This window comes from Salvelinus fontinalis, chromosome 3, assembly GCF_029448725.1.
Source record: "Salvelinus fontinalis isolate EN_2023a chromosome 3, ASM2944872v1, whole genome shotgun sequence".
In the NCBI taxonomy this organism is placed as follows: Eukaryota; Metazoa; Chordata; class Actinopteri; order Salmoniformes; family Salmonidae; genus Salvelinus; species Salvelinus fontinalis.
Genome location: NC_074667.1, coordinates 43,638,431 through 43,662,984, shown reverse-complemented (window position 1 = coordinate 43,662,984; position 24,554 = coordinate 43,638,431). Strand labels below are relative to the sequence as shown.

General features: G+C 42.9%; 1 protein-coding gene across 11 annotated transcripts in view; it reads right to left on the bottom strand.

Moving 5' to 3' along the window:
- The window catches only part of kcnab2a (potassium voltage-gated channel subfamily A regulatory beta subunit 2a), a 141,639-nt gene that overhangs the window by 39,825 nt on the left and 77,260 nt on the right, over window positions 1–24,554 (bottom strand). The window contains exon 1 of one of the 11 annotated variants that reach the window (XM_055916462.1): window positions 19,384–20,400. The exons of the other annotated variants lie outside the window; for them this stretch is intronic. Within the exon in view, the coding sequence (XP_055772437.1) occupies window positions 19,384–19,601 (218 nt within the window). The 5' untranslated portion in view covers window positions 19,602–20,400. Of the gene's footprint in view, window positions 1–19,383; window positions 20,401–24,554 lie in introns of those variants that run through there. 11 annotated transcript variants of the gene reach the window in all.

Below are 24,554 nucleotides of genomic sequence, written 5' to 3'. Positions count from 1 at the left end.
CTAATGGCTCGGGACTGACGGACGGCTCAGATGGCTCGTGGCAGACGGATGGCTCATTTGGCGCTGGGCAGACGGATGGCTCAGATGGCGCTGGGCAGACGGATGGCTCAGATGGCGCTGGGCAGACGGATGGCTCAGATGGCGCTGGGCAGACGGATGGCTCAGATGGCGCTGGGCAGACGAGCAGTGCAGGCAGCTCAGACGGCGCTGGGCAGACGAGCAGTGCAGGCGGCGTTGGGTAGACGGCCGACTCTGACCTGCTGAGGCGCACAGTAGGCCTGGTGCGTGGTGCCGGAACTGGTGGTACCGGACTGGAGACACGCACCTCAAGGCTAGTGCGGGGAGCAGGAACAGGGCACACTGGACTTTCAAAGCGCACTATAGGCCTGGTGCGTGGTACCGGCACTGGTGGTACCGGGCTGAGGGCACGCACATCAGGGCGAGTGCGGGGAGAAGGAACAGTGCGTACGGGGCTCTGGAGACGCACAAGAGGCTTGATGCGTGGTGCCGGAACTGGAGGCACTGGGCTGGAGACACGCACCACAGGGAGAGTGCGTGGAGGAGGAACAGGGCTCTGGAGACGCACTAGAAGCCTGGTGCGTGGTGTAGGCACTGGTGGTACTGGGCTGGGGCGGGAAGGTGGCGCCGGATATACTGGACCGTGCAGGCGTACTGGCTCCCTTGAGCACCGAGCCTGCCCAACCTTACCTGGTTGAATGCTCCCCGTAGCCCGTCCAGTGCGGGGAGGTGGAATAACCCGCACTGGGCTGTGTTGGCGAACCGGGGACACCATACGTAAGGCTGGTGCCATGTACACCGGCCCGAGGAGACGTACTGGAGGCCAGATATGTTGAGCCGGCTTCATGGCACTTGGCTCAATGCTCAATCTAGCCCGCCCAGTGCGGGGAAGTGGAATAACCGCACCGGGCTATGCACACATACAGGAGACACCGTGCGCTCTTCCGCATAACACGGTGTCTGCCCGTACTCACGCTCTCCACGGTAAGCATGGGAAGTGGGCGCAGGTTTCCTACCTACCTTCGCCACACAACCCTTTCTCGCCTCCTCCTCAGACGAGGAGAGGCGAGAAGGATCTGAGGACCAATGTGCAGCGTGGTAATTTTCCATGATTTAATTAACACAAAACAAGACACTTTACAAAATGACAAAACAAACTAATCGTCACAGTCCTAGCTGGTGCAGACAAAACACAAAGACAGGAAAAAACCTTTGAATGAGTAGGTGTGTCCAAACTTTTGACTTGTACTGTATGTGTGTTTATGTAATATCAATTCAGCCTGTATGAGCATTGAGTACACCACCTACATCAAGCCTAAAAGCAGCAGCAGCACACTACCTGAGAATGCACCCTGGGTCTGAATGCAAACCTATACGCCCCCGTCTCTATCGTCCTGATGTAGTAGTGATGGGTAAATGTACATGGAAATGAACAGATTGCAGGCACAGAAGGCTTTCCATTCCCGAGGCTGGATCTGTCCTTTGCCTGGGGCTGGGCACTTCAAGAGGCTGAGTTCAGGTGCCCATAGGGGTGGAAATGGATCAGTTTCCCTAGGCAGGAGAGGGGTGGATCATCCATGGCATTAACTGTATACACTAAAAGAAAACTGGTGCAGAAAAGCTTACTCACTAGAGCACAGATCATGACCACACTGCATCATTTAGTGCCATATGACACTATTTACAGTAGAGTAGAACTAAAATATTCATAACACGGATAACCATGCATCATCTTATATACTGTATACTTTAAAGACCCAATGCAGTTTTTATCTCAATATCAAATCATTTCAACAGTAAGTTGAGACACCGACTGAGTTAAAATAAATAACATTTTACACACACACATACAACCAGTCAAAAGTGGACACGCCTACTCATTCAAGGGTTTTTCCATATTTTTACTATTTTCCTACATTGTAGGATAAGAGTGAAGACATCTAAACTATGAAATAACACATATGGAATCATGTAGTAACCTAAAAAGTGTTATATCACAATATATTTTATATTTGAGATTCTTCAAAGTAGCCACCCTTTGCCTTGATGACAGCTTTGCACACTCTTGGCATTATCTCAACCAGCTTCACCTGAAATGCTTTTCCAACAGTCTTGAAGGAGTTCCCACATATGCTGAGAACTTGTTGGCTGCATTTCCTTCACTCTGCGGTCCCACTCATCCCAAACTATCTCAATTGGGTTGAGGATGGGTGTATGTGGAGGCCAGGTCATCTGATGTAGCACTCCATCACTCTCCTTTCTTGGATATATTTTTTTGGGGGAGGGGAATTGATTTGAAGTCTTCAAAAAAAAGGGGGGGGCAAGGGCCGCCAGTTGCCCATCCCTGGTCTAGGTTGTCTGGGATTATGGAGTTGATGTGTGCCATAACAAGCCTTTCAAAGCAAGGTAGTCATTGTGGCAGGTAGCCTTAGAGTTCTTGGGAACAGGAATGGTGGTCAGCTTGAGACATGTGGGAGTTACAGACAGGGACAGGTTAAAAATGACTGTGAATATGCATGCCAGCTGTTTGGCACATACTCTGAGAACGCACCTTGGAATACCGCCCGTCCCTGCGGCCTAGCGAGTGCTGACCTGATTAAAAACCTTACGTCGGCCTTGGAGAGTGAGACAACCCAGATCCCTGGGTCGGCGGGGAGCCCTCATGCACGGTTCGGTGTTGTTTTTGTCTTAGCATGCATAAAATGCATTGAGTTCTTCTTGTAGGGAGGCATCGTTGGGAAGATCAGAGCTGTGTCTTCCTTTGGAGTCCGTAATGGACTGTAGCTCCTGCCACTCGGAGGCTGTGTAATAGGATTCCACCTTGTTCCTATATTGTCCTTTTGCTTGTTTGATGGCTCTGTGGAGGTCCTAGTGGGACTTCTTGAACTTGTTTGTGTCTTCAGTCGTAGCCTCAGGGTTGGCTGCGGCAGCCCTGTCCTTTAGCTTAGCACCAATCTCAGTGTTAATACAAGGCTTTTGATTGGGGAAGCAGCAAACCTTTACTGTGGGGACAATGTTGGCAATGCATTTCCTAATGAAGCCGGTGGAGGTGATTAGCCTGTCGATGCTACTGTATCAGCGGAGTCCTGGTACATATTCCAGTCAGTGTTAGCAAAGCAGTCCTGTAGCATAGCCTCCAGTATGGAGAACCATTTCTCTACGGAGTGTGTCACGGTTACTTCCTGTTTGATCTTCTGCTTGTTGACCGGAAGCAGGAGTATAGAATCATGATATGATTTGCCGAAGGGTTTGACGAGGGAGGGCCTTGTATGCTTGTGGGTAGAGTAACAGTGGTCTAAGACTATAGCCCCTAGTGGAAGTTGGGCATCACGTGTCTTAATGACGCAGAATTATAATCATGGTTTCCTGCTTGTTTATAGCCTCGTACAGTTCGTTAAGTGCCAGCTTGTTGTTTTTCTTGTCCTGGAGTGGAATATACCAAACATTAGGAACACCTTCCTAATATTGAGTTGCATCCTCCCCTTTTATCCCTCAGGACAGCCTCAATTCGTCAAGGCATGGACTCTACAAGGTGTCGAAAGCGTTCCACAGGGATGTTGCCCAATGTTGAATCCAATGCTTCCCACAGTTGTGTCAAACTGGCTGGATGTTCTTTGGGTGGTGGAGCGTTCTTGATGCACACTGACACACCTACAGTAGCAGTGTTGCAGTTCTTGACACAAACCGGTGCACTTGGCATCTACTACCATACCCCGTTCAAAGGCACTTTAATCTTCCGTCTTACCCTCTGAATGACATACATACAGAATTTATGTCTCAATTGTCTCAAGGATTAAAAACCTTCTTTAACCTGCCCCCTCCCCCCATCTACACTGATTGAATTGGATTTAACAAGTGACATCAATAAAGGATAATAGCTTTCACCTGGATTCACTTGGTCAGTCAATGTCATGGAAAGAGCAGGTGTTTCTTAATGTTTTGTACACTCAGTCCATACAGCAGTCACGATAACTGCTACAAACTCTTGGGAGGTAGACAGTAGTTTTCAGACAGGAAGATAAACAAACTAATAGTATAATTATAGGACGCTTATAGAAAGCAGCATCATTGTCACCAACATCTTGTATCTGACCATGCAGACTGCAATGTGAACGGAAAGAAAGTGCTAGTGACTGTGGTCAAGCGTATTCCGCTCTTTAGTTGAGGGACAAGGGACATGGCTTGGTGTGAGAAGTGGCATGCAGCAGGAGGGAGAAAGACGACTCAAGTAGCAAACTGAGTAAACTATAAAAACAGACATTACACGTGCTGGAGTTGTGCATCACATTTAACAAACCAAACATTGAAATACCGTTACAGGAGGTGAAGTAAAACCCAAACAAGTACAGTATACTGCCCAGCCCTACCGTATATTAACTTAAACAGCCTGGTGATGTTACCCGGCAAGCCAAATTTCCACCCATGCAAAACCTGCGGATTAGAACGTCCTATGTATATTGTCTTTTCAACCAGCAACTATCAGGAAATAACAAACATGTTACACACTTTTACAGTGTAAGTTAAATCAGATGTTGTACAATATGATACAAAACCATAAGTTTTACTGCACTGGGCCTTTAATGTGCTATTTATAGTCCATTGTCCTTTACATTCCGTTTCCCGTGATTAAATAAAGCCTCTAAGTAACTCCCCATGGTATGCTATATTATTGAACCATTCTGCACCAATTAATTTAACACTAATCATGTCACATGGATGGTTTAAAGGCATGTTACAGAGAGTAACACAAAATGATTGTCAACATAATTGACACACTATCCTCAAAAAAGATTAAAATGTCACTAATAATTTATATAACATCATCCAACATAGATGGTCTTTCTAAACAGTTTAGTCACACAATGTGAAAAACATGACATAATTCTATCTTTGTTTTCTTCATCAGCTTAGATATTGACACATATACAGATGTGCTTTAGTGGGATGTAGCCTAAGAAACATGATGCAAATAGTCAACATAAATGTCTCCAAACATATTTGAAAGCGAAAAGGCGATTGGCATGTGAAAGACACTATTTGCTGACGGATATGAAAGCTAAATGTCTATTCCTTGCAGCACATCGCAGGATGGATTAATACATCTATTTCCAGTGTGTTTAAGAAATACAATAACACGCTTAGAGAGAGGATGAGATGAGAGCAGAGTGCTGCTAACGCAGAAACACGCAGCTCAGCTCAGAGCAGCACAGGCTCTGATTAAACTGTATCAGTCAGGCAAGGAGAAAACAGCTCACTCCCCATTCACCTAAACATGCTCCCATCAGTGCACATCTCTCACACACATCCACACAGTGTACTTACTCAGACACAAACTCTATGCATATAGAGAGACACACACACATCAATAAATTGACTACTCTACGGTTTGGCAATTCACCGTAACATGCCCCTAGCAAACAGATGCCAAGTGTTATTTTCTTGTGCATTAACTTCTTTGGGACTGGGGGGCAGTATTGAGTAGCTTGGATAATAAGGTGCCCAGAGTAAACTGCCTGCTACTCAGGCCCAAAAGCTAGAATATGCATATAATTAGTCGATTTGGATAGAAAACACTCTGACATTTATAAAACTGTTTGAATGATGTCTGTGAGTATAACAGAACTCATATGGCAGGCAAAAACCTGAGAAAGAATCCAACCAGGAAGTGGGAAATCTGAGGTTTGTAGTTTTTCCAAGTCATTGCCTATAGAATATACAGTGTCTATGCGGTCATATTGCACTTCTTAAGGCTTCCACTAGATGTCAACAGTCTTTAGAACCTTGTTTCAGGCTTCTACTGTGAAGGGGGAGAGAATAAGAGCTGTTTGAGTTAGGTGTCTGGCAGAATGCCATGAGCTCAGTCAGGCGGGCGCCCGTGAGAGGTAGCTGCGTTCCTTTTCCTTTCTAAAGACAAAGGAATTGTCCGGTTGAAACATTATTGAAGATTTATGATAAAACGTCCTAAAGATGGATTCTATACATCGTTTGACATGTTTCTACGAACTGTAATATAACTTTTTTTACTTTTCGTCTGAACTAAGCGATCGCGCATTGAGCATTTGGATTACTGGGGTAAACACGCAAACAAAAAGTAGGTATTTGGACATAAATGGACTTCATCGAACAAAACAAACATTTATTGTGGAACTGGGATTCCTGGGAGTGCATTCCGATGAAGATCATCAAAGGTAAGTGAATATTTATAACGCTATTTCTGAGTTTTGTGACCCCTCTCCTTCTTTGGAAAATGGCTGTATGTTTTTCTGTGACTTGGCGCTGACCAAACATAATCACACGGTGTGCTTTCGCCGTAAAGCCTTTTTGAAATCTGACACAGCGGTTGCATTAAGGAGAAGTTTATCTATGATTCCATGCATAACACTTGTATCTTTTATCAATGTTTATTATGAGTATTTCTGTAGTTTGATGTGGCTCTCTGCACTTTCACTGGATGTTTGTTTGAGACAATGCATTTCTGAACATAACACATTCATTTGAAATGAGGATTTTAGACATAAAGGTTAACTTTAGCCAACAAAACACACATTTATTGTGTAACATGAAGTCCTGTGAGTGCCATCTGATTATCATCAAAGGTTAGTGATGAATTTAATCGCTATTTCTGACTTTTGTGAGCCCTCTACTTGGCTGGAAAATGGCTGTATGGTTTTCTGTGACTAGGTGCTGACCTAACATAATTGTTTGGTGTGCTTTCGCCGTAAAGCCTATTTGAAATCGGACACTGTGGCTGGATTTACAAGAAGTTTATCTTTAAAATGGTGTATAATACTTGTATGTTTGAGGAATTTTAATTTCGGGATTTCTGTTGTTTTGAATTTTGCGCCCTGCAATTTCACTGGCTGTAGCGTCCCACATATCCCAGAGAGGCTAAAGATAGGCTAGTGTTTACAGTAAGTGGCTATGTATGTAGCTGAGGCTGCTGCAGTGTACAGTCCTATCAGTGTTTGTACTGGAGTAGAGTGGCTACAGTACAATAGGCCTAAGTGTCCTGCTCTGTGTTCCTCTCTAAAGAGACAGATTTGAAGTAGGAGTAAAGCCCATGGAGAGCCTCTCGGTGTGCAATATGAAGTCCTTATGTTAGGACACCCAAATCACACACACCCACTCCTTTTGTCACAAATATCACACTGGCATCTGCTCAGGTACAGTCTAAAAACGACAAGACTTTAAAGTAAGACAGCCAATGCAGATGGACTGCTGAATCAGTTTTATAGGTAGGTGGGAGCAGGGTGGAGTTGCGTCTCAAAATCTGATAGCTAGCTCACAACCGGAACACAGCAGTTTGATTTAAACACCATCTGCTTAGTTCACACACAGACTCTGCCCGTTAGTTATACTGGGCACTGATTCAGTTTCAACTTTACAACTATAACACTGGGTGTCCAGAGCCCATCAGCAGTCCTAATTCCTGGCAGCCAATTACTCTTTAACTATATCCTGCAGGGTAAAGAGAGTCAGCTCCTCCTCACATTTACATGGCCACTGCAGTAAAAGATGTAAAACCAGGAACAAACCTCTACTACTGCTTGCCTATCCAAACCCAAGTCACAAATACCTTATTGTATTTCAGGAAACAGCTTCAAATAACCTCCACTTAAAGTCAACTCAAGAGTTTAAACACATAATGAACGGTCCATTGTCTGGCTGTGGATATTCAGTACCAGCCTTTTTGCTGTTCATTGGGCTGTTCTAAGCCCAGCCTCCAGGGGATGATGGCCAGAGTAGAGAGAGAGAAACAGATGAAGCTGGGCTGAGAAAATAGAGTGAAACCGATGAAGCTGGGCTGAGAAAAGAGAGAGAAACAGATGAAGCTGGGCTGAGAAAAGAGAGAGAAACAGATGAAGCTGGGCTGAGAAAAGAGAGAGAAACAGATGAAGCTGGGCTGAGAAAAGAGAGAGAAACAAATTAAGCTGGGCTGAGAAAAGAGAGAGAAACAGATGAAGCTGGGCTGAGAAGAGGGAGAGACAGATGAAACTGGGCTGAGAAAAGAGAGAGAAACAGATGAAGCTGGGCTGAGAAGAGAAAGAAACAGATGAAGCTGGGCTGAGAAAAGAGGACCTCTAGATCTTATAGGACGGACTCCCTTACCTGCCCTACCAGCCAGTCGGATATTCTACTGCTTACCTGAGAAGCGGAGACAGGCTGCTTTACATAATCGTAATCCATTTTGTGTTAATTCAGTCCTGACTAAAGCCATTGGGAGGAGGAGGATGAGACACAGGCTGGGGAGTATTGGGGGGGGGGTATTAACCAGTCATGTCATACATAAGGGAGAAGCTCAGACTCAGGTGAACCTTGTTGCACTTGGATGCTTTGCTTGGCCTTGTGGGCAGGGGAGGAGAGGGAGGTCCATAGAAATAGAATGAATAGAATAGGCTTGGAAGCATCTAACCATGGCAATTTGACTGATAAACTCATGGGTACACTCCATTGTATCACATCAGATCAGATCTGTCTGATAACTCGCAAACACTCATGGGATAGCTAAAAAATAAAGTTTCCCAACAATATGCGGTCTTAACATTCGAAAATATTACCAAAGGTGACATCATCCACAGAACCACCGTTCATCCTCAAAAGAGTCTGAGTTAATCTTACCAAAAAACCTTAAACCTGTAGCTAATATTGACTTTTTCCCAAGAGCAAGTCTTCACTAGCTAATTCTACATTTAGCTAAGGTGTTCTGTGCCAGTAGAATCAGTATTTATGAAGTACGAAATGTGCATGAAAGTTAGCTAGCTAGCGTCTGCTTGCTGGCTGTACCCATCTCAAATCAATCCATATGAAACTAAAAGGCAGAGATGCTAACAACGCCAGTTCACACACTCAATGCTGAATACTCCCTCCAGCTAGCTAGGTGACAAACTCATCAAAAAAAGAAACGTCCCCTTTTCAGGACCCTGTCTTTCAAAGATAATTTGTAAAAATCCAAATAACTTCACAGATATTCATTGTAAAGGGTTTAAACACTGTTTCCCATGCTTGTTCAATGAACCATAAAAAATGAACATGCACCTGTGGAACGGTCGTTTAGACACCAACAGCTTACAGACGGTAGGCAATTAAGGTCACAGTTATGAAAACTCAGGACACTAAAGAGGCCTTTCTACTGATTCTGAAAAACACAAAAAGAAAGATGCCCAGGGTCCCTGGTCATCTGTGTGAATGTGCCTTAGGCATGCTGCAAGGAGGCATGAGGACTGCAGTTGTGGCCAGGGCAATAAATTGCAATGTTCGTACTGTGAGATGCCTAAGACAGCGCTACAGGGAGACAGGACGGACAGCTGATCGTCCTCGCAGTGGCAGACCACGTGTAACAACACCTGCACAGGATCGGTACATCCGAACATCACACCTGCGGGACAGGTATAGGATGGCAACAATAACTGCCCGAGTTACACCAGGAACGCACAATCCCTCCATCAGTGCTCAGACTGTCCGCAATAGGCTGAGAGTGGCTGGACTGAGGGCTTGTAGGCCTGTTGTATAAGGCAGGTCCTCACCAGATATCACCGGCAACAACGTCACCTATGGGCACAAACCCACCGTCGCTGGACCAGACAGGACTGGCAAAAAGTGCTCTTCACTGACGAGTCGCGGTTTTGTCTCACCAAGGGTGATGGTCGGATTGTGTTTATCGTCAAAGGAATGAGTGTTACACCGAGGCCTGTACTCTGGAGCAGGATCAATTTTGAGGGCCAGGGTCCGTCATGATCTGGGGCGGTGTGTCACAGCATCATCGGACTGAGTTTGTCGTCATTGCAGGCAATCTCCACGCTGTGCGTTACATGGGAGACATCATCCTCACCTGGTATTGTGACACAATAACGTCCATGGTATTTTGGAATGTTAATTAAAATGATTTTAACTCACGTGGCTCATGCAATGTAATTAAGTTTTGGAAATGTCTTGAGTTGACTCATCAAATCACAGAACAGATTGAAGGGTACACTTCCTTCTTTTACTTCCTAACATGGGTATACTCAAAATAGCTGCTAGTTCACCCATTATGCCATCATTGACTTATTCATTCCATTTCTATGGGGAGGTCAACCTCAAGTGAACAACCTGCTGCCCCCAGGGATGGATCTGTTATCTTCAGATCACGGCATTTTCTTATTTTAATTTCACCTTTATTTAACCAGGTAGGCTAGTTGAAAACAAGTTCTCCTTTACAACTGCGACCTGGCCAAGATAAAGCAAAGCAGTGCGACGCAAACGACAACAGAGTTACACATGAAATAAACAAGCGTACACTCAATAATACAATAGAAAAGAAAGAAAGTATATATACAGTGTGGGCAAATGTCGTGAGGAGGTAGGCAATAAATAGGCCATAGTAGTGAAGTAATTACAATTTAGCAGATTAACACTGGAGTGATAAATGAGCAGATGATGATGTGCAAGTAGAGATACAGGTGTGCAAAAGAGCAGAAAAACAATAAAAACAATATGGGGATGAGGTAGGTAGATTGGGTGGGCTATTTACAGATGGACTATGTACAGCTGCAGCAATCAGTTAGCTGCTCAGATAGTAGATGTTTAAAGTTAGTGAGGGAAATATAAGTCTCCAGCTTCAGCGATTTTTGCAATTTGTTCCAGTCACTGGCAGCAGAGAACTGGAAGGAAAGGCGGCCAAAGGAGGTGTTGGCTTTGGGGATGACCAGTGAGATATACCTGCTGGAGCGCGTGCTACGGGTGGGTGTTGTTATCGTGACCAGTGAGCTGAGATGAGGCGGAGCTTTACCTAGCATAAACTTATAGATGACCTGGAGCCAGTGGGTCTGGCGATGAATATGTAGCGAGGGCCAGCCGACTAGAGCATACAGGTCGCAGTGGTGGGTGGTATAAGAGGCTTTGGTAACAAAATGGATGGCACTGTGATAGACTGCATCCAGTTTGCTGAGTAGAGTATTGGAAGCTATTTTGTAGATGACATCGCCGAAGTCGAGGATCGGAAGGATAGTCAGTTTTACTAGGGTATGTTTGACGGCGTGAGTGAAGGAGGCTTTGTTGCGAAATAGAAAGCTGATTCTAGATTTGATTTTGGATTGGAGATGTTTAATATTGTTACGTTCCCCAGTTTCTGTGTTGTAGCTTTTGTATTTGAGTGCGTGTGTTCCTACAGATAGCTTCCTGAGTTCTCCCCAACCAGCTGATTGGTCGACTCAATGGCTAATTGATGATTGGAGAGCTGACCCTGCCCCCTCGTCAAGAAGCAGCTGACCTGAATTACTATTGCCACCTGAAGATATAAAAGCCAGTGTTCAGTTCAGGATGGGGAGATTGAATATTTTGGAGAGATCATTAGAGAGAGAGATAGATGATAGGCAGGCTGAGATCCTTGCTGGAGAATTAGATTGTGATATAGTGTTGGTTGTTTAACAGAAAGTGTGGTATGTACTGGGTTAGTTGTTGTTGGTAGCAGCTTTGATATGTTCTGTGTTTGTTGCTTGGTCAGAGCTTCTTTAGTGACCTGAGTTAGTTTTCTCAATTTTGTTGTGAAGTGGATTGTTTGTTATTCTGTTTCATTTGTTCCCAAGGGGGAAGGGGAAGGCACTTTGGGAGTGCTTAGGCAAGAGGCCCGCGGGCATACATATACCTGTAGTATATTCAATGTCTAGGCACACTAGGTAAGACCTGGGCGGACCACCCCCTGTATTTTGGTTAGGGCACCAGGTGGTACTAAGATAGGTAGTAGTGGGTAGGCAGGTTATATAGGAGAGGGGGAGCTTTGATATTTACTTTCTTTGCTTTGGTTCCGTCCAGCCCCTTTTCCCCATATTACCGTGTAGGAAATAAATCCTAGTAAACGGTAAATTCTGCCTTTGTCGTCCTTTCTCGCACCTACAGTTCATACCTCTTTTGCTTCACGGGGAGTTGAGTTGCAGCAGGGTGTTGCGTTCCCTCTTCTCAGAGGAGTGCGTAACAAATATGAGTCTGGAAGGAGAGTTTACAGTCTAGCCAGACACCTAGATATTTGTAGTTGTTCACATATTCTAGGTCAGAACCGTCCAGGGTAGTGATGCTAGTCTGGCGGGTGCGGGCAGCGAACGGTTGAAAAGCATGCATTTGATTTTACTAGCATTTAAGAGCAGTTGGAGAACACGGAATGAGTGTTGTATGGCGTTGAAGCTTGTTTGGAGGTTAGTTAACACAGTTTTCAAAGAAGGGCCAGATGTATACAGAATGGTGTCGTCTGCGTCGAGGTGGATCAGGGAATCACCCGCAGCAAGAGCGACATCATTGATATATACAGAGAAAAGAGTCGGCCCGAGAATTGAACCCTGTGGTACACCCATAGAGACTGCCAGAGGTCCGGACAACAGGCCCTCTGATTTGACACACTGATCTCTATCTGCGAAGTAGTTGGTGAACCAGGCGAGGCAGTCATTTGAGAAACCAAGGTTATTGAATCTGCCGATAAGAATACCCGTGATTGACAGAGTCGAAAGCCTTGGCCAGGTCGATGAAGATGGCTGCACAGTACTGTCTTTTATCGATGGCGGTTATGATATCATTTAGTACCCTGAGTGTGGCTGAGGTGCACCCGTGACCAGCTCGGAAACCGGATTGCACAGCGGAGAAGGTACGGTGGGATTCGAAATGGTCAGTAATCTGTTTATTAACTTGGCTTTCGAAGACTTTAGAGGCAGGGCAGGATGGAAATAACGTTGAATTCAATATGAAGTCATGGACATGATATCCTCTACCCTCAACTGAACATGGAAAGTTCTGTCATGTGCAGGCAGATGGTTTAATGGTTTAATTTCACCTGGCCTGGTTCTCCATCAGCACACCTGTCTGTCCCCCCACATTACACATTCAACTCTAGAGAAATACCCACTAGAGAGGACTACAGACTGACTCCATGGGTTCTGTGCTTAATGAGTATAAACAGAATTTCATTATGCTTGGAAAGCTTGTGTTTCTTTTAGGAGTTTGAGGAGTGAGGCTCTGTTTGATCCACTGTGAGATGATTGTGCAGAAGGAAAATTCAAATAAAACGGAATTGAAATTAGCTGCAGTTTGACCCATACGCCTGCCATTCTATGTTGTAACACAGAGCGAGGGGTCTCCCATGTACATTGGGTCCTGTGCTGAAATGGGAGAGTGTAGTGGCCCAGTTCTCTGCTCTGTAGCACTGGAGAGGTTATGTCAAGGGGCACGTCAGGGAAATGCACACTGACAAGAGCACAGAGTAGCCCAGCCTGCACCCTCCCGGGCACAGGGCTAACGACACACACACACACAGACACACACAAATCAAAAACATGTTCACAGCCGGGAAATGCTCAACACGTGCTCACACACACACATGAAATTGTTTTGCCTTGAGCTGAGCTCATGTCCACTCATTCAATATCATCAAAGGTCCAATGCAGCCATTTAAAAAAAAAAAATCTCAGTTTCAAATCATTTCTGGGTAACAATTACCTTACTGTTATTATTTTTTGACCATTTCATTTGAAACAAACAAAAAATTGCTTCTTAGAAGGGCAATTTCTCAAGCAAGAATTTAGCTAGGACTGTCTGGGAGTGGTCTGAGTAGGGAGGGGAAAACTGAAAACTAGCTGTTATTGCAGAGGTTTGGAACTCTTTCTTATTGGTCTATTAACTAATTTACTGCATGGTGATGTCACCATGAAAGGCCAAAACTCCATCCCACCAAAATAGCTCTTACACTAAAAGGGAATTAGCATAATTTTCACAACTGCACATTATTATTCCAACCTCAGTGTGGATATATTTATAAAACACAGGAAAATCAGGTTTTTGACTTGGCCTTTCAACCCGATTATCATGGTGTTGGTCGACATGACTAAGCAGCTGCCAGCATATCAGATAAGAGCGCTGCTCCTGCACATTCAGACTTTGAAAATCGGGTCCATTCAACATCTGGCCCGTTCATATAAGTTTTCAGTGCACCCTCCCATCTTAATTGCAGTGAAAGCAATTGCTAAACAGTGGACTGATATTCAGAAGCAGCTAGAGTGGAAGTTGAGGATTGGTAAATAAGAATATCTTGAAACACTGAGCTTAACAAAGACTCCTCCTGTACCTGCAAACATCTGCAGTTTATCTGAGTGCTGCAGCAATGCAAAAGGGATGCTCTTTCACTGGCAATACAGATCAATCCCAGATCAATTTAACTAAAGGAAGCCATAGACATTTAGCCTAGACTGTGGGTTTAAGGCATTTTATTTGACAACCACCCCCCTAGCTTTCCAAGTACTGTCAGCCTATATGAAGAAGCTGTAATGACTTTAATTATTCACCTCACACAAACCATTTGCCATGTGTTTATGCAAGTAAATGCCACCTTTAAAATGTGAAGTCTTTTTTTTTTTAACACAGTAGACATTTGAACTAAATAGGTCCATTTGTGGCTCTGTTCTGTTATAATAGAAACACAGCTCAGCTTCCTTTTTGAGTCTTAAATGCAGCCTAACATAGAACAGAACTAATGGAGTGTAGGTGTCAGTTGATAAGTTGAAAATATTTTTACATCTTATTCAAACCACTAGAACAGAGAGTTGCTGGTGATGCTACCCTGGAGGCTGCAGTCCACTGTGCACAGAATAATTATTAAGGGGAAAATTAAGAGAACAACTACCATCAATCCCAAACTATTAAAGCTTTGGAAGGCAGCACATGACATTTTAGAGTAAGGAGCTTTTTGAAGAATAATTGTACCGACAAGCCTGATTTTCATATACTGCTCACTGCCAAATACAGAACAGACCAGAAACAAAACAATATGAATGATTTGTGCTGTGTTATGCATATCCATCAATTCAAATATGTCTTAGCAATTCCAATTCACATCAATCATATACATACAACATTTAGAGGATGGCATGTAATCTATTAATAATTATGCAAAAGCTAAGGAGCAGTCAAGGGGGGAAGAAAAACTCAACATGAAACCCTGCTTCTTCCTGTATGCAATCTGATACCAGTAAACATATATTATCTATATACCATAGCCCCATTTTCGTTAAAACACCATCAAATATCCAGGTGTCGATCTTCCATACTGTACTTTCGCCCAAGAGTCTAGTTGGACACCAGTAATTAAGTCAATCCTAATGTCATTACCCACATTCTCTGTATCAGGTCTACAGTGACTATGGTCTGTGCCTACGGCAGGGGTGTCAGACTCATTCCATGGAGGGCATAGTGTTTGCAGGTTTTAGTTTTTTCATTTGAATTAAGAAGTAGACAACCAGGTGTGGGAAGTTAGTTACTAATTAGTGACTAATTCATAAATCAAGACACTTGGCCCTCCGTGGAATTAGTTTGACACCTGTGGTCTATGGTCTGTCCTTCCTAGGGTTGCAAAGCTACCGGTAATTTCCCAAATTTACCGGAATCTTTAGTAAGTTTGGTAATTAACAGAAAATCTGTCAATCTATTGTAACTTGGTAATTTATACTTAAATAACTTGTAAAGAATGTATTCATATACAGTACCAGTCAAACATTTGACACACCTACTCATTCAAAGGTTTGTCTTTATTTTTTACTATTTTCTATATTGTAGAATAATAGTTAAGACATCAACACTATGAAATAACACATATGGAATCATGTAATAACCCAAAAAGTTGATAAATCAAACTATGTTATATTTGAGATTCTTCAAAGTAGCCACCCTTTGCCTTGATGACAGCTTTGCGCACGCTTGGCATTCTCTCAACCAGCTTCATGAGGTAGTCACCTGGAATGCATTTCAATTAACAGGTGTGCCTTGTTAAAAATTCATTTGTGGAATTTCTTTCCTTCTTAATGCATTTGAGCCTATGTTGTGACAAGGTAGGGTTGGGTATACAGAAGATAGCCCTACTTGGTAAAAGACCAAGTCCATATTATGGTAAGAACAGTTCAAATAAGCAAAGCGAAATGACAGTCCATCATCACTTTAAGACATGAAGGTCAGTCAATCTGGAACATTTCAAGAACTTTGAAAGGTTCTTCAAATGCTGTCGCAAAAACCATCAAGCGCTATGATGAAACTGGCTCTCATGAGGACCGCCAGAGGAAAGGAAGACCCAGAGTTACCTCTGCTGCAGAGGATAAGTCAATTAGAGTTACCAACCTCAGGCAATTAACGGCACCTCAGATTGCAACCCAAATAAATACTTCAGAGTTCAAGTAACAGACATCAACTGAGACTGCGTGAATCAGGCCATAATGGTTGAATTTCTGCAAAGAAACCACTACTAAAGGACACCAATAATAAGAAGAGACCTGCTTGGCCCAAGAAACATGAGCAATGGACATTAGACCGGTGGAAATCTGTCCTGTGGTCTGATGAGTCCAAATTTGAGATTTTTGGTTCCCACTGCTGTGATTTTGTGAGACGAAGAGTTGGTGAACGGATTATCTCTGCATGTGTGGTTCCCACAGTGAAGCATGGAGGAGGAGGTGTGATGGTGTGGGGGTGCTTTGCTGGTGATACTGTCTGTGATTTATTTAGAATTCAAAGCACACTTAACCAGCATGGTTACCACAACATTCTGCAGCGATACACCATCCCATCTGGTTTGCACTTAGTGGGACTACTTTGTTTTTCAACAGGACAATGACCCAAAACACACCTCCAGGCTGTGTAAGGGCTATTTGACCAATAAGGAGAGTGATGGTGTGCTGCATCAGATGACCTGGCCTCCACAATCACCTGACCTCAACCCAATTGAGATGGGCTGGGATGAGTTGGACCACAGAGTGAAGGAAAAGCAGCCAATAAGTGCTCAGCATATGTGGGAACTCCTTCAAGACCGTTGGAAAGGCATTTCAGGTGACTACCTCATGATTTATATCTGTGTCCTTATTGTCCATGAGTTTCTAGTAGATAAACCATATGGTTCAACAGTAAAAAGCCAAATTAATGATAAAAGCATCTAAAATCAACAATGGCATTATTTTCAATTAACTCTAACTCTCCCAACTATTGACTTTTTCCACAACTGGCACCAGTTTGACGCCAAAACAATGACAACAAATATATATTGACATACCATAAAACTTCAATTAATAGCCCGGGCATTAATTTGCTTAATTCACTCAACACAACAGGCGCTTATTAAAGACAGGCTTCTATTTTAGCCAGATGTTTATTTCCTTAATGCACATAGCTTTTGCTCATTTGTATAGTTAATTGTTTAATACATTTCTTCATTTCCCACACTGTGTTATCATTTCAACAATGTGTCATGGTTATTTTGTCTTAGTATGGCTCTATAAAAATATTTAATGTAAAACTTTTCCTTGACAGAATAATTATTCTCCTCTTTGACTGTGTATTTTCAGCAATCTTACTTTCGCCAGCTAATTTCGCCACTGCCGATTTCTAGGGGTCTGGGCCCGGTTTCATAAAACATCTTAAACGTTTCCCTTAAGGAATAATTTTCCCTTACCTAAGGGAATTGTTTAAAAGTTGTTGTTTAAAGGTGTTGTATTCTTTAACATTTCTTTAGGTAATGGCATAATTTAAGGGCTTTACGGTAGTTTGAAGGTATATACCGCAGAAAGAATCTATGGTTACCATGGAGACGACCTGATTCAGACTGAACATTTGTCAGAGATCGCATTTATTTTGGTAGAACACAAGATATAACTTTTACATTCAAAACAGGAGAAACAAATTGATTCAGAAGATAATAAATAGCATTTATTTTTGTAATTTTTTACTCAACTTGTTTCTATAACTTTCCAGCACGTCATGCTAACTTAGAGTAGGTAGTTAGCTAGCTTTGTAGCTATGGATTGTGCACTTTCCATTGTTTAGCTAAGTAGCTAGCTAGCTAGTGGATGTTTTCCTTTTAAACCAAAACCAGAGGAAAGCAACATTCACCTCCACAAAAGCGGTTTAGATTTATATCCATACTGAATGAAAATCAGGGGGGCCCTGATTGGTGTCACACTTTTGCCCCAGCCCCAGCTAAAACACCTGACTCCAATAATCAACTAATCATGATCTTCAGTTAAAAATGCAATTAGTTTAAATCAGGTGTGTTTGCTAGGGATGGGGGAAACGTGTGACACCATTCAGGCCTCCGAGGACTGGAATTGCCCAGGCCTGGTGTAGAGAATCATTGTACCATCTAAACCGCTGTGAAATATATTTTCCATAACCAAAAATATAGTATTTTCAGCTGTTTGAAGCTGGTGTACAAAACCGAAAGTAAGACGCAAAAATGAAATTTAAGAACAGGGAGCATAGAAACAGCTCACATAGAACAGAACTACCGCTTCTTAGACTTGCTTTCAATGAGAATGACATATCTATGTGCATTTGGTCGGGTTGCCCAAAAAGCTTTAAGTGACCTCATGGGCACCCTTAACTTTCATTTAATATAAGGAAATACGCATTAAAATGTTTTGTGCAACTGACTTAAAGTTAAGGAAACTTTAAGGGGAAAATTAACTTTTATTCAACCAGGCCCTGTTCTCCCGAAGTTGTTGACTGTTTTGTGCTTGCCAATTAGCTAGCAGTCTCTTACTGGCGATAAAAATGATTGACCTAATTTTTTCTGATTCATTACTGAATTATTTAATGTAACAAATCAAACATTAAACCTCGTAAACAATTCATGGTAATCTCGTAAATAATTCATTTAGACCAGATGATTATTTGAAGCGCGTATTTATTTTCAGAAATGTATGCCATTGCCGGGCTATTAAAAAGTGCATTTAATTTTTCAGGCATAATAAATACAAGTGTGTACACACACATTTCATGCTGAAACCCTCATATTGAACACCAAAGATATTCACTAAGTTTGTGGTTTATATTTAGGATAATGTTTTACAGCTTTGTCATTCTATTTGTTTATTTAAAAATCGTATTTAATTATTTCATATTTTACATGTGATAAGGCCACACTGAGGGCCAGAGATAAGACACTTGTGATAATCTAAAGTACCCAAAAGGACCACTAGAGGTGAAAGATTAAATACCAAAATTCTTGTAGTTTATTGGTAAACTTAAAGTTTCAAATAATATACCCTCCCTTTGCAACCCTAGTCCTACCTATAATTCATACAGTCTTTCCTACCTGCAGTATACTTCATATAGTCGGTCCTACCTATACACCGTTGCAGTCTGTCCTACCTATAAGGCATGCAGTCTGTCCTACCTATAAGGCATGCAGTCTGTCCTACCTATAAGGCATGCAGTCTGTCCTACCTATAAGGCATGCAGTCTGTCCTACCTATAAGGCATGCAGTCTGTCCTACCTATAAGGCATGCAGTCTGTCCTACCTATAAGGCATGCAGTCTGTCCTACCTATAAGGCATGCAGTCTGTCCTACCTATAAGGCATGCAGTCTGTCCTACCTATACTTCATGCCGGTGCGTATGCTCTGGTCGCTGGACGTGGGCTGGCTCTGGACAGTGACCTGTCCAAGGCTACGGGCCACCATGGCCACAGCCCTGAACTTGCTGCGGGTGCCTGTGTTGGGGCTGTTGGCATTCTGGCGGTGGTTGAGCCGTTCCTCTGTGCTGCGGCTCACGCCTCCACGATTGTGATCCGTACACACTAACGACACCTGCATCCTGGCTGGGACTGGGAGCCACCTGGAATGGCTTACGGTGCTCTGGTTAGAGCTTGTGGTGGGTCAGTCTGTACGACAAGATGCCTCGACAAGACGTCTGGACAGTCTCTTGGTCAGGTCAAGCTATCTGTGCACAGAGCACACCAACACCCACAGCTGTCAGTGTCAGGGTGGGCAGCTATGTCAGCAGAGAAAAGGAGAGGAGCGAGGAGAGTTGTCTCCTACAGAGGGTGTCCTGCTTCAACACTGCCTCAGCCTGTGTGCTCTGTCTTCTACAGAAAACAACAACCGGCCGCTGTAGACTGCAGGCACATGAACACCGTCCCGGTCCCGGCACAGACACAAAAACAGACGAAGACGCGCCCTCCAAAAAAAGTATAGCGTCCCATGAAGAGTGAAGCAGTTTAATGAATCTCCCTTTGCAGAAACGACTGGCTTATTCTCGACTCATCCGTCTGTATCACTTACGCTTTCTGTAGGAATCAGAGGCTGACAGGCAGATTTAGTCGTCCTGCAATTTCCTTTTAATCTGGAGCTCAGTGCTACAGATAACACCTCGCGCTGCAAAGATCTGAGACTGGAGACATCAGCACAAAGAGACAGAGGCAGGAGGATATGAACTATTCCAGGAGGTAAAATTCTGTTCCTTTACAATAAGTTCCCAGCAACAGCTGTCCTGGTTGTGTGAATACTCAGCAGCTCTGTGTGTCAATCAGAGGGCAACCTCTCATTCAAGACTCCCATCCCTCCCGGATTAAACTTACATGTGTATGCCTCGCGCATGGCAAAGAGGCAGTGAGCACAGGCAAGAGAAGAGGAGAAAGAGGGAGGGAGGGAGGGATATGGAGAGATGCTATGGAGAGGAATATTGAGAGAGCTACAGTAGAGTGCGGGAGAGATAGGGGGGGTGAAGAGATGAGGGGGCCAAGAGAGGGAGACTCTCAGTGTTTACAGCTGCTGTCATAAGAGAGGCTGGCTAGTGTATTTTTAATCCACTTCTCATCTACTTCCCTGCTCCAGCATGGCTAAGTCACTGTGGCAGAGTGTAGGCCTACTTCATGGTGGTCCAGCGTGGTCCAGTCAGGTTCAGTGTGGTCCAGTCAGGTTCAGTCAGGTTTAGGGTTGTCCAGTTCAGGTCCAGTCAAGCCCGGTAGTCCAGTGTGCGGTAAGTAGTTAAACTTGGTCGAGTCAGATGAGCGAGGCTCAGGAGTAGGCTGAATGCTCAGTGCTGCAGAATGGCCACTGGCCCCAGACCAGGGGACTGCTCTCACATGGGTTGGGCAACGGGGCATGAAATATTTATTATGTAACTTTATCTGCCCTGATGCATGTCTAAGCCAGGAGTGTCACAGGCGCATTACAGCTGAGTTCGCTGCATTGTTGTCTCTCCCCAGATCCCACTCAAACATGGCAACCGCCATTAACTGAAAATAAATTATTCTGGGCATATTTATTCATTTGAATCATTTCATTACATCAGTAAGAATGAATAACAATACAGAGATAGAACATAGCCTGTATTCAATTACTGCTTGCATAAGGTGTTACAGGCCCAATGCAGCTGTTTTTATACCTATATCAAATCATTTCTGGGTAACAATTAAGTACCTTACTGCAATAGACTGCCATTAAAATGGGCAAGAAATGTAGCAAAAAAACTATCTCAAGCAAGAATTTTACTAGTACTGTCTGGGGGTGGTCTGAGGGGGGGGGGGGGGGGGGGGGGGGGGGGCTAGCCGTTATTAGCAGAGAGGTTTGGAACTCTTATTGATCTATAAGGTATATACGTATATATCTTATACCGGGGTATTTTGAAATACCCACGGGATGGTTTTCATATACCGCTGAAACCATTTGACATGTTTGAATACATTGGAATATTTGTAGCTACTTTTTAATTAAATATCTGCAGACAACTTTTGCAATATGCTAGGAGATAAAGCAGATAGCGGTTTTCATTTAGTCTGACATTAAATTTCACTATGAAGCTCACCGTAGTTCCCCAGAACAGCAGTTAATCATGTGTTCATTGTAAAGTCAATAGAGTTCTAAATCTATCGGTGAGTCTCTCCATGTTGAGCATTCTGGTAATAAGACTCCCTTGTGTGCTATACCGTAAATCCCGAGTTGGCAGAAGAACGGTATGATGGCATGAAAATCGGTATAACGCCCCCAAAAAATGGTTGACTGAAAGAAGTCTGTTCTTTCGACCAATCGATTGGTAGACATTTTTAAAAGTGTATTTTCACACACACACACTATTTGTTTTAATAAAACTATATGTTTGTCTGATGCCGTTTGATGAAATAACGCACAAATTACTCAAGAGTGGGTCAGAGATCAAGATAACCAGAAAATAAAAACCTTAACCTGACCAACCATCCTCTTCCCGCTCCTGCTGGCTTTCGCAGACTCTGCTGTTACTCTCCTGAAGTAGCCGGTAACAGGCTACACGAGGAGTCGGCAACCTTTCTCATGTGGAATGGCAATTTATCTCACCATTTCTACCAATCTGCATGCCAGTTATGGTTTTCAAATGCACATTTTCGTAGAACAGTTTCATTTAATGTATAATACCACCTTCATATCAAAATTAGTCATGTGGTTAATCAAAATTATATTCAAATCTAAATGTAATTTATACAAGCCTAAAAAAGAGCTGCTATTGTCATTGGAAACTATGTAAATTATTTATATATATATCGAGAGAGCGAGAGAGAGAACGCGAGGCCCCTTTTTCAGGACCCTGTCTTTCAAAGATAATTCATAAAAATCCAAATAACTTCTTAATTGTAAAGGGTTTAAATGCTGTTTCCCATGCTTCTTCAATGAACCATAAACAATTAAGGAACATGCACCTGTGGAACGGTCGTTAAGACACTAACAGCTTACAGACGGTAGGCAATTAAGGTCACAGTTATGTTATGACATTGCCCTCTTTGGGTACAGCAAGCTCCATCCCCCTCTCCCTGCCTCCTACAACTAGGCTGCTATGGTCAGAGAGAGGTCGTAAATTCCTGAGGAGATGATCTCCTCATGGCCACAGTATAGAGATAGAGTGAAGTTTCATAGAGAACAAAGGAATTTCTTCCACCTCACAGAACTTGAGGTCCGAACAACATTTATGTTCCGGAGAAGGTAAAAAAGATTGGTGAAGAATCCAGCTACGAACTGGTCCGTTGTTACAACTTGGGGAAGCTCATGGGAGACGGTGCGGCCCCATTACCATAACGCTGTTTATATAATAGACTCAGATATGAGGTTTACATCTAATCGTTTTATAAGATGAATGAGTGAGAATGATACTGATTGTAAAATTGTGTAATGTGATTTTGGACTGTGTAATGAAGGAAACTCCAATTCCCTTTTGAGTTTAACTAAATCAAAGGCCCGCCCATGAGCACAGTTATGGTCGGGCATCCTGGGACAGGCCCTTTTCTGCCCTTCCGAATAAAACCCCCACTCTGATTTTCTATCACCAGACCATGTTTCTCTCAATCACGAGAGGACAAAGGTTGCAGACCAGCTTACATCGATAAAGAGAGGGCCAAGGTTTGAGACCAGACTGCTGAATCTTTTAACCATCCCACGTGGTTAAACTCTTAGACTATCGATACCGACAGAATAAGAACAAGTCTTTGATATTAATTACTAGTCTGCAGCTAGGAATTCGGTATCATTGAATGCAAAGAACGACAACTGCCGAAACACCTATCCATAACGACATGAATGAATGTCACTGAACTATCCACTCTAACCACGACAGAGAGAGAGACAGAGGACGGAAACTCTCCAACAGAAACTAACTTTTCAGCAGAGATCCCGACGGCACACTGAGTGTATGGATCTGCATGGAGGAATGGGCCAAAATACCAGCAACAGTGTGTGAAAACCTTGTGAAGACTTACAGAAAACGTTTGACCTCTGTCATTGCCAACAAAGGGTATATAACAAAGTATTGAGATAAACTTTTGTTATTGACCAAATACTTATTTTCCATCATAATTTGCAAATAAATTAATAAAAAATCCTACAATGCGATTTTCTGGATTTTTCCCCCTCATTTTGTGTACCTATGATGAAAATTACAGGCCTCTCTCATCTTTTTAAGTGGGAGAACTTGCACAATTGGTGGCTGACTAAATACTTTTTTGCCCCACTGTATATATATCAGTTGAAGTTGGAAGCTTACATGCACTTAGGTTGGAGTAATTAAAACTCAAAATTCACCCAACTTATTGTGGGAAGCTTGTGGAAGGCTACCCGAAACGTTTGACCCAAGTTAAACAATTTAAAGGCAATGCTACCAAATACTAACTGTGTGTATGTAAACTTCTGACCCACTGGGAATGTGATGAAAGAAATAAAAGCTGAAATAAATCACTCTACTATTATTCTGACATTTCACATTCTTAAAATAAAGTGGTGATCCTAACTGACCTAAGACAGAGAATTTTTACTGGGATTAAATGTCAGGAATTGTGAAAAACTGAGTTTATATGTATTTGGCTAAGGTGTATGTACACTTTCGACTTCAACTGTATATATATATACACACATATATAATATATATACACACATATACACACACACAACTGTTCAAAAGTTTGGGGTCACTTAGAATTGTCCTTGCTTTTGAAAGAAAGTCACATTTTTTGTCCATTAAAATAACATCAAATTGATCAGAAATACAGTGTAGACATTGTTAATGTTGTAAATGACTATTGTAGCTGGAAATGGCAGATTTTAATGGAATATCTACATAGGGGTACAGAGGCCATTATCAGCAATCATCACTCTTGTGTTCCAATGGCACGCTGTGTTAGCTAATCCAAGTTTATCATTATAAAAGGCTAATTTGATCATTATAAAACCCTTTTGCATTAATGTTAGCACAGCTGAAAACTGTTGTCCTGATTAAAGAAGCAAAATAACCGGGCCTTCTTTAGACTA